At 49.2% G+C, this 9,460-nt stretch overlaps 2 protein-coding genes across 2 annotated transcripts; both read right to left on the reverse strand.

Annotated features, from left to right (window-relative positions):
- Positions 1-3,421: 3,421 nt before the first annotated feature.
- On the reverse strand, positions 3,422-5,388 carry LOC124695169 (peroxidase A2-like). The gene is made up of 3 exons (XM_047228051.1): positions 4,957-5,388; positions 3,931-4,096; positions 3,422-3,846 (listed from the first exon to the last, which is right to left on the reverse strand). The coding sequence occupies exons 1-3, from the start codon at positions 5,386-5,388 to the stop codon at positions 3,422-3,424; spliced, it is 1,023 nt and encodes a 340-aa protein (XP_047084007.1).
- Positions 5,389-7,151: 1,763 nt separating this feature from the next.
- On the reverse strand, positions 7,152-8,601 carry LOC124697470 (peroxidase N-like). The gene is made up of 3 exons (XM_047230056.1): positions 8,380-8,601; positions 8,057-8,239; positions 7,152-7,934 (listed from the first exon to the last, which is right to left on the reverse strand). The coding sequence occupies exons 1-3, from the start codon at positions 8,599-8,601 to the stop codon at positions 7,353-7,355; spliced, it is 987 nt and encodes a 328-aa protein (XP_047086012.1). The 3' UTR covers positions 7,152-7,352.
- Positions 8,602-9,460: the final 859 nt, after the last annotated feature.

Below are 9,460 nucleotides of genomic sequence, written 5' to 3' on the forward strand. Positions count from 1 at the left end.
AGCAGCGGCGCCCGACAGCAAGTTCGAGTAGTCGCGTATGGATTTGGGGAAGAGGAGACTCGCGTGCCAAGGACAAGACGCCGAGACTCATGTGGGCCCCAATCATGAAGTGGCTTTACCAGGACCACGCGATAGAAGTCAAACGTGCGTCGTGCGAGCCGCGGGGGCAGCTCACCGCGAGCAGCGCACGGTAAGCGAGATTTTTATGTTATTAAAAGTAGGGTGAAAAACGTTAGAGCATATAAATCAAGGTTGTAGACATCGATTCGATGCAGATCCCACAGCTCCCCCTTTTCGAAAAAAACAGCTGTCACCAATGATGCGAAATATTTCTCATGTCACTGCCGAGTAGGACTTATATGCCACGATAGGCTATATATAGCTAAGTGATGAGTTCGTTGCATAGAAAACAAAAAAATACTACCGTGAATAAGAACAAAACCAATATCCAATCTAGGAAAAGCCAAGATCTAATCTATGAAGATCGAAGCAACGAGAAAGAAGAGAGACTAACCCTCGAAGATCCAAAGCCTAAATGAGATCAGATCTCGTGGTTGATGTAGACGATCGTTCCGGTGCTGCAATCTGGCAGCACTTCCGTACTCGGTCGCACGTACGGTGTCGATGAGGTCCTTTATCTCCCCGTTCCAGCGGGCAGCGGAGGTGTGGTAGATCTCCTCGGAATCCCAACAGCATGACATCTTGGTCGTGGTGGTGGAGGAGAATCCCTGCAGGGCTTCGCCTAAGCCGGAGCAGGGAGGAAGAGGAGGGAGGAGAGGTGGCGGCTAGGGTTTCAGGGGAGAGCCTTGGTCGGCCACCCCTCCCCTCTTTATATAGTGGGGAGGGCCGGTTGGGGTGCCCCCCACGCCCAAAACCCATCTAGGGCTTGCGCAAGGGGAGGGGGGAACTTTCCTTCCCCCCCAGCCTACCAAATTAGGGTTTCCCTAAACCCTAGGGGGGCTGGCCGGCCTGGGCCTTGAGGGCTGGTGCGCCTGGCCCATTAGGGGTAAGCTGCATCCCCTCGGCTTAGGCGGCCCCTCCCGGGATCGTGGGCCCATGGGTGGACCCTTCGGAACCTTCTAGAAGCTTCCTGGTCTTCCACCGGAAAAATCCCGAACTATTCCGAACCCCGGAAATTAACTTCCCTTACATGAATCTTATTCTCCGGACCATTCCGGACCTCCTCGTGATGTCCTGGATCCCATCCGAGACTCCGAAAAACATTCAGTCTCCATCTCATATTCAAAATCTACTATACGACATCGAACCTTAAGTGCGTCACCCTACGTTTCGTGAACTATGCGGACATGATCGAGACTCCTCTCTGATCAATAACCAATAGTGAGACCTGGAGATCCATAATAGCTCCCACATATTCAGCGATAACTTAGTGATTGATTGAATCATTAACATACGATACTGATTCCCTTTGTCACGCGATACTTTACTTGTCCGAGGTTTGATCGGTATCTCCATACCTAGTTCAACCTCGTTACCGACAAGTAAAATTTACTCGTACTATGGTATGTCATATCTTGTGACCTTGTCACAATCTTGCAAGCTAATTAGACGATATTCCACCGAGAGGGCCTAGAGCATATCTATCCGTCATCAGGATGGACAAATCCCACTCTTGATCTATATGCCTCAACTCATACTTTCCGAATACTTAATCCCATCTTTATAACCACCCATTTACGCAGTGGCATTTGATGTAACCAAAGTACCCATCCGGTATAAGTGATTTACATGATCTCATGGTCGAAGGATTAGGTTACTATGTATCAAAATCTTATAGCAAGACGAACTTAATGACTTGATCTTATGCTACGCTTATTATAGGTGTGTGTCCATTATATCATTCTCCTAATGAGATAACCTTGTTATTAACAACATTCAATGTTCATGATCAGGAAACCATGATCATCTATTAATCAACAAGCTAATTCAACAAGAGGCTTACTAGGGACTCTTTTATGTTTACATAACATACAAGTATTATTGTTTCTGGTTAATACAATTCTAGCATGGAATGCAAAAAAATTATCATAAACACAAAGATATAATAAAAACCACTTTATTATTCCATCTTGGGCATATCTCCAACACTAAGAGCATCTCCATTAGCAGCCCCAAATAGGTACCGGCAGGGGCGCCGACACTATCGTATGGGGGGCGCCGGCAGTGCATCCTCTATATTTGGGGAAGCTGCTCACACACCGACGCCCCCAAACCGGCGGTCCCGATAGTAAAATAAAATTTTGAAATCGATATCCATACGAAGTTCGAACGAAATTTGTACAAACTTAACGCGAATTTAAACTTAAAAACTAAAAAAACATCTAGCAGCGCTGGGATTCGAAGGCGCTAAAGTCCAGGTCATCGCCGTCATCGTTGGATGCCCTGAAGGACCAGCTGTCGTCCTCGTCAGCCTTCTCCTCCTTTGCCAGCTCGGAAGGCGGGGAACAGAGAGAAGTGCGCGCTAGTGTGGTTTTAAGGGAGGCGACGGACGCGCATTAAAGGCGCGTGGGTAAGGTAGGTGGACGCTGCGTGGCCAGTCGCCCTCCTCGTCGCCACTTGGGTTTTCGCGCGGGAGGCTATTAACGATGACGACCAACCTCCCCACGTCGTTTCCGATGCGAACCGTCTCGTTCTCTCGCTGACAAGGCGCCCCCGCCCGCGAAAATCGTCGTGTCGCGAGGCGCCGGCGCGCCCGATTCGCGCCCTTGGCCAAGGGGGCGGCACGGGGTTTCCAACGCTTCTATTGGGTTCGAAAAATAGCCGACGCCGTTTGGGAAGGACCAGTGCGAGCCCAAAAATCACGTAGGCCCCGAAATCGCTATCGGGACCGCTATGGGGGCGCCGGTGGAGACGGTCTAAGAGTTTATCCGCGATCAAGCACATGATGTTACTAAGGCCATATACTATGTGGTGCCGATTCATAGAAAAAGTTTGTGAGACAATGAATCGAGTCACATTTGCTACTATGTATGAAACCGGATCAAGCAGTATAAGTGGGCCCAACAGAAATCAAAGATGTATATTTTACTTACTCCATTGCAGTATGAAAAGACTATCTTAAAGTAAGTGGGCCACTTCACCAAGCTATGGATATAAAATTATCAATTTCCATCCCAGATGAGTCGAACCAAATTGTTGGTTCACTTTTCCTGTGGTGCTCTATTATGTGTAGAATTGATTTAATAAACGTTTTGATTCGTTTTTGACACACATAGTGCATGGTCCTGGCGGCAAAAAAATGGATAATGGTACGTACATAAATCATGAACAAATTCATAAATTACATATTCAAAGCTGGTACAAGCTCGAGCGCATCATAGATGGAACATTACAGACCACAAAAAAGAATGCGTGAATGTGCATTCATCGCATTTACAACCTCACCACGCATCCCCGCTTTCTAGCTTCCATTATTGACCATTCTGCAGTTCTTCCGGACCTCCCCCTGGCCGCCCGTCAGCACCTTGACGTTCCCCATCTTGATCATGGACGCGGCGAAGCTCCTGAAGAAGGCCTTCTCGCTGCTGGCGAAGCGGTCGACGATGGCCGCCGTGGGCGCGCCGGGCGCCGAGAAGAGCTCCTGGTCGGAGCGGAGGAACCCGCGGTTGGCCTCGAGGTTGGCGAAGTAGCTCTTGTCGAAGGCGTCGGGCGTGGCCGGGTCGAGGTCGTTGAGCGCCGTCTTGTTGCCGCCCCGCCGCGGGCAGCTCGCCGCCAGCAGAGCCCGGTAGCCCCCGTCCAGCGTCGGGTCCGGCTTGCCCGTCTTGCTGAAGTTGTACAGCCGGTCCGTCACGAACTGGCACTGCGCGCGCCCGAACGTGTGCGCGCCTGCGATCCACGAAGCAACGAGCGTCAGAATCACGGCGTGATCGAGAGCTTGCAGACGATGGTGAGGTGTGGGTTGTCGTTTACCTGAGAGGGCGACGAGGTCGGTGTCGTCGAGGCCGACGGCGGCGAACTTGCGCTGGAGGATGGTGAGGTTGTTGCGGGGGCTCGGGAGGAGGCTGTTGGCCCCGGTGATGTTGGCCGTGGTGCCGTCGCGCCGGCCGAGCGGGACGCGCCACCGGGGGCCTCCGGACTGCGTGCAAAAGCGAACAAACACGATGTGCGATCCATGAGACGTCCTTTTGTCATGTGTGACAGTGTGTTGGATAAAAGAGCGGCACGAAATGAAAGGTTTGGTGTGATGTGATTTTGATATCCCGCCCCCACACCTCGTACTAGGTTCTGTCTTTTTCGGTTTTGCTATGCTAGCTGGTGTGTAGCTCAATAATGCAATCGATAGCCATCGTGTGTAGCTCAATTATTTTGAGCCAACGGTTCTCAAATACTACCTCCTTACCAAGATATAGATAGTGCATATAAGTGTTTTGCAAAGTTAAACGGCGTTAAGTTTGATCAGGTATGTAGAAAACATATCAGCATCTAGAACATCAAATCAATAGTATTAAATTCATTGTGATGTATATTTTTTATATGGTATACATTTTGTATTGTAGATATAGATAATTTCCTCAACGAACTTGGTCAAGTATTTTTCAAAACATCTTAGTATGAACTATGAAGTACATTGTGGCAAAGAGGGAGTACTATTGCTACAGCCTCGGACATAGTAGTATGTACTACTCCCTCCGATTGTAATTAATCGATGCACAGTTGTGGATAGAGCGTCGATTAAATGAGAACAAAGGTAGTATATATGTAATTGTCAAAAAAAAAGTAGTATATATGTAGGCTACAACTACCGCGACTTTTATCTAGCACCTTGCCAGCAGTACATTGTCGTTAGCCAAAACATGTGCGCCTAGTCAAATTCAAATGAGGTTCCCTTTTGAACAAGGCCCAATTATGGGAGTTGCCAAATGCTTGAAAATAAAAGAAAAAATCTATACGTCGGTTGCCAGTAGCTAGAGCCTATAGAGACATAGAGTGACATACCAGCTCGACGGAGACCTTGGCGGCGATGGCGAGGATGTCGGCGCAGGAGACGACGCTGGGGCAGGCCTTCTCGAGCGCCGCCTTGACATCGTCCACCACCTCGAACCCGCGCGCCGAGTTGTTGTTGGGCCTCGCGTACTTCTCCGACACGACGCTGGAGCTGTTGTCCAGCAGGATGGAGCCGTCGCAGCCCTGCACGAAGCAGTCGTGGAAGTGGAGGCGGGTGAGGCTGGCGTAGATGCGCGCGTCGGCACGGTGCGCCGCCTTCAGCACACGCCGCACCACCCTGTGCACCGACGGGCATGAGCCCTCGTAGAACTTCTCGCTCAGCTGCTGCTGCTGGGCCGCGCCGCCGCCGACGCCGACGACGAGCGCGACGGCGACGGCCAGGAGGACGGCGCGAGCGCTGCCGTGGTAAACGCCGCAGACCATCTCTTCTTCACTTGGTATAATGGAGGAGTGCGCGCACACGTACGTTGTACGTGTTTGCAGTTGCAGGTGCAGGACGCTCAGTCTGTGCTATGTGTGCATCAGTGCATGTGGCTCGGTGGTTCACTGTCTCGGTCTCAGAAGCGAGCTTTATAGCCAGCCATGGTGATCACGAGAGGCCCTTTGCTTGAATCTGAAGAATGGCTCAATCATCTGATGTCCAGGGGAATCCGTCACCACGTCCCTTTCAGATGACAGTTCATTAATGCAGGTATGAGGACAAAGGCGCTTTACATGCATGCAGCATGCCCGGTTTTCTATCGATCGGCGCCTGTAAATATTTTTTTATCAAACGAGCAATAATACGGTGCCAACAAACTGAAACAGTACACACACTGTCTTAACTTTATGCTAGTCCGGTGCCTACCATGCATATGTGATTGTGCATTTGCACTGGCCCTGGATATGGTTGGTCTGCACTTGGATCTACAGTGTACACGCAAGTACTGAAAAATCCTCTTCAGAAAGAACTTCAGTGACAATTTGTTGAATGTGGCCAGTGTGACAACCCAGACAAAGTGATGGATCCAACTCAAGAGAAAATGAGGCAGGCAATGATTTCTATTTTCTAGTACATCAGAGACAATGGACTTCTTTTTTTCTCATGATCTGATCAAATCAGAACTATCACTCAGTCTATCAGGTAGTCGCCAACGAGATGAAGAGACCTCTCGGTGAATCTCCGCAATCTGAACCTGGAAGCACTCCATTTCTCCAGTGTGGACTTTTGTAGGACGGACTACACATAGATCCTTTTTTGATAATTTCAAAAATGGCATTCTAAGTTTGAAAAAAAATCGGACAAAAAATCAAGATGTAGGCAATGTTGAGTTCTATCATTGTGTAAAATTTGAACCCCAAATATCATATATCCGAGGCAGCAGAAAAATGACAAAATCTGACAGATTTTGAGATAGTGAGAGTTTGTACTATTCACTATTATAGATTTCAGAATTTTTCATTTTTGCATAGCCTTGAATATAAGATATTTTGAGTTGAAAATTTTCATGCTTGTAGAACACAAGATTGTCTACATCACCAATTTATTTTCAGATTTTGTTGAAACTTTAAAATATTATATTTAATTTTAAAAAAAAACGAGCTACATGTAGCTCAAGCTACGGTTTGTGGTTTTCCTCCATTTCTCCAACTGCTTGTCAAATTCAGCTGGTAACCGCTGCAGGGTCTTAATTAGTTTGCTCCCCAGCCAGAGCCAGAGCCAGAGATCGCATTCGCCACAGTACCACAATGCATGTCAGTTGATGCTTATATGATTTTGACCGCTTGGTGCCATCAGTGACACGCGTATTTGAAAAGTTCCTAATTAATAAGGATTAGATCGTACTCTATTCGAACAGTCTTAGCACGTACTAAACTTTCTAATTATAGAGAAGACAAGGCATCGTTCTCAGAACAGTGGAACGGACAGCAAGCGTCACGGAAATGCGATACCTGAAAGTCCTTGCATATTAAGGAGCCGTTGGCATTCAATCTGGCTTGCTTGTTCAAGACTTCAACTGAACATCATTCAGGGAAGTAGGGAACGATGCAGCTACTGATCAAACCGTAGCGGCAGCTACATATTCTTTTATTAATTTTGCCTGCTATTTCGCAGAGCCCTGATAGGTATATCACTCATCCGTCAATTGACACGTACACGATGCAGCTGCAGGTTCAGAGGACGAGCAACTTGCATCCTAGCTAGCTTGAACCAAACGAAACTAAGCAGTACACAACACAAGAGGACAATCTCACACGAACGTACACACATCCAAACGCACGACATGGCTCTTGACAGTGCGACGTTCACGACTGGCCGGGTTCATGCGGAAGCAAAATCTGTAGCTAGATGCAGTGGTGAATTATTGGTGATGCCGGCAGAACGCAGCTGCTGCATGCATGCATGATCAGTTGACGGCGCTGCACTTCTTGCGGATCTGGCCGGCGGAGGCGTTGAGCGGGGGTATGTTGCCCATCTTGATCATGGAGTCGCCGAAGTCGCAGAGGAAGCGCTGGCTGTTGGTGCTGTACGCCTGCACGAGGGCCTTGGTGGCGTTGACGCCGTCGGGGCTGGAGAAGAGGCCCTGGTCGGAGGAGAGGAGGCCCTTCTTGGCGAGCAGGTTCTGGAAGTAGTGGTTGTCGAAGGCGTCGGCGGAGCCGGCGTCGAGCGCGGCGGTCTGGTTGCCGTCGCCGCCGCGGCAGAGCTGCTGCAGGCTGGACGCCAGCGACGAGTCCAGCGTCGGGTCCACCGAGTTGGTCGCCGAGAAGTTGGCCAGTCGGCTGCTGAAGAGCACGCACCGGGACCGCCCGATCGTGTGGGCGCCTGATAGCACGACCACGTCCTTCGTGTTCAGACCGACGTCCTTGAACCTCTGCGTGATCACGCTGATGGAGTCGAACGGCGACGGCAGGTTGTTGTTGGCTCCGCTCTGGTTCGCCACCAGGCCGTCCTTTCTTCCCAGACGGACGTCGTAGTCAGGTCCTCCACTCTGAACATCAACATGTCAAGAAAATTTGGCATTGTAAGTGTCATGCTTGAATACATGGTCGAACAGGTAGCTCGATTGTGTCTTGTGCTGAATTCAAGTGAGGGAGAGACGAAGGGACATACAAGGAGCACGCCGTATTTAGCCGCGTAGGCGACGACGTCGGCGCAGGAGACGACCCCTGGGCAGGCCTTCTCGAGGTCGGCCTTGATGGCGTCGATGACCTCGTACCCCCTCACCGAGTTGAGGTTCGGCAGCGCCAGCTTCTCGCTGTTGGGACCGTCCAGCAGGATCGACCCGTCACAGCCCTGCATATATGCACACGCACGCGCCCAAGTCAGTTTTTCATTTCAGCATACCCAACAAGATGTTCCATCAGAGCCCAAAAATGCCACGAAGTGCAGACTGCAGAGCACAGATGCTGCGTGTGTTTCTCTGTTAGACGTACGTTGACGAAGCAGTCGTGGAAGTGGAGCCTGAGCAGCGATGCCCCCATCCTGGCCTCCGCCTTCATGGCGGCGGACACACGCGCCTGGACGATGCTGTCCAGGTCGGGGCAGCTGTCGTCGTAGAAGTCGCAGCTCAGCCCACTGGCGGCGGCGCACAGGCACAGAAGCACAACGGCTCCGGCCAGCAAGCGGAAAGCACGGTGATCACTGCGAGACTCCATCTCTGATATGATGGACGATGGTGTGTCTCTTGATCGATGTTTGTAGTACGTGCGTGCTGGTCCGATCTCTCCTTGCTTATTGCAACGTTTATATAGACGGCTTACGGAGTGATGAGTGGCACTGTGACACTATAATTTTCAATATCCCGTTTGACTATTCCTTGAGTAAATGGGCGGCTCGGCGATGTGCCGTCACCATGCAATATGTAGCCTATCCACAATGCTACTAGTTTACGTTCTGAATATCTGCGTATGCTCTTTCACTGTGACTGTGAGCACTTTTACTGCACGCGTGCATGCATGCACGCTAATTAAGCAGCTGACTAAACGAAAATGGTGAATGGAACCTGGGTACGCGCGCATCCGTTTACGAAAAGTTCAAAAAAATACTATTTAAAAGTTTTCAAAAAATGTGAAGTAAATTTTTGCATGTAGATATTATGTTGATACTTACTCATGTGTGTTTTCACGGAAAAATACCATTCTGTGTGACCTACACAAAAATGACAAAATGCAAATTCCTATTCCTGTGAATAGTACAAATTCCTGTTCACTATTTTCATTTGGACATTTTGTCATTTTTATACAGGCCACACACAATGATATTTTTTCGTGAAAACTCACACGAGTAAATATCAACATAATATGTACATGCAAAATTTTACTTCACATTTTTTGGAAACTTTTAAATAGCATTTTTTTAAACTTTTCGTAAACGGGTGCGCGCGTAACCAGGTTCCATTCCTCCGGGTCGGCTGACTAAACGTCTACTTTGTTTAGGAGTGCCGAGCTTCTGATAGTGGAGCCGCACTTGGCACTGGCACGCTTCCTATTAATTTCTTTTGTAAAAACTTTGTCA

Source organism: Lolium rigidum, chromosome 3 (assembly GCF_022539505.1).
Source record: "Lolium rigidum isolate FL_2022 chromosome 3, APGP_CSIRO_Lrig_0.1, whole genome shotgun sequence".
NCBI classification, from domain to species: Eukaryota; Viridiplantae; Streptophyta; class Magnoliopsida; order Poales; family Poaceae; genus Lolium; species Lolium rigidum.

Excerpts from the sequence above, each read along its gene's own strand:
- LOC124695169 (XM_047228051.1), bottom strand. The coding sequence starts at position 5,388 with ATGGTCTGCGGCGTTTACCACGGCAGCGCTCGCGCCGTCCTCCTGGCC. Across the intron at positions 4,097-4,956 it reads CCAAGGTCTCCGTCGAGCTG|TCCGGAGGCCCCCGGTGGCG; the intron begins GTATGTCACTCT and ends TTTTGCACGCAG. Across the intron at positions 3,847-3,930 it reads CGACCTCGTCGCCCTCTCAG|GCGCGCACACGTTCGGGCGC; the intron begins GTAAACGACAAC and ends CGTGGATCGCAG.
- LOC124697470 (XM_047230056.1), bottom strand. The coding sequence starts at position 8,601 with ATGGAGTCTCGCAGTGATCACCGTGCTTTCCGCTTGCTGGCCGGAGCC. Across the intron at positions 8,240-8,379 it reads TCCACGACTGCTTCGTCAAC|GGCTGTGACGGGTCGATCCT; the intron begins GTACGTCTAACA and ends GCATATATGCAG. Across the intron at positions 7,935-8,056 it reads CTAAATACGGCGTGCTCCTT|AGTGGAGGACCTGACTACGA; the intron begins GTATGTCCCTTC and ends GTTGATGTTCAG.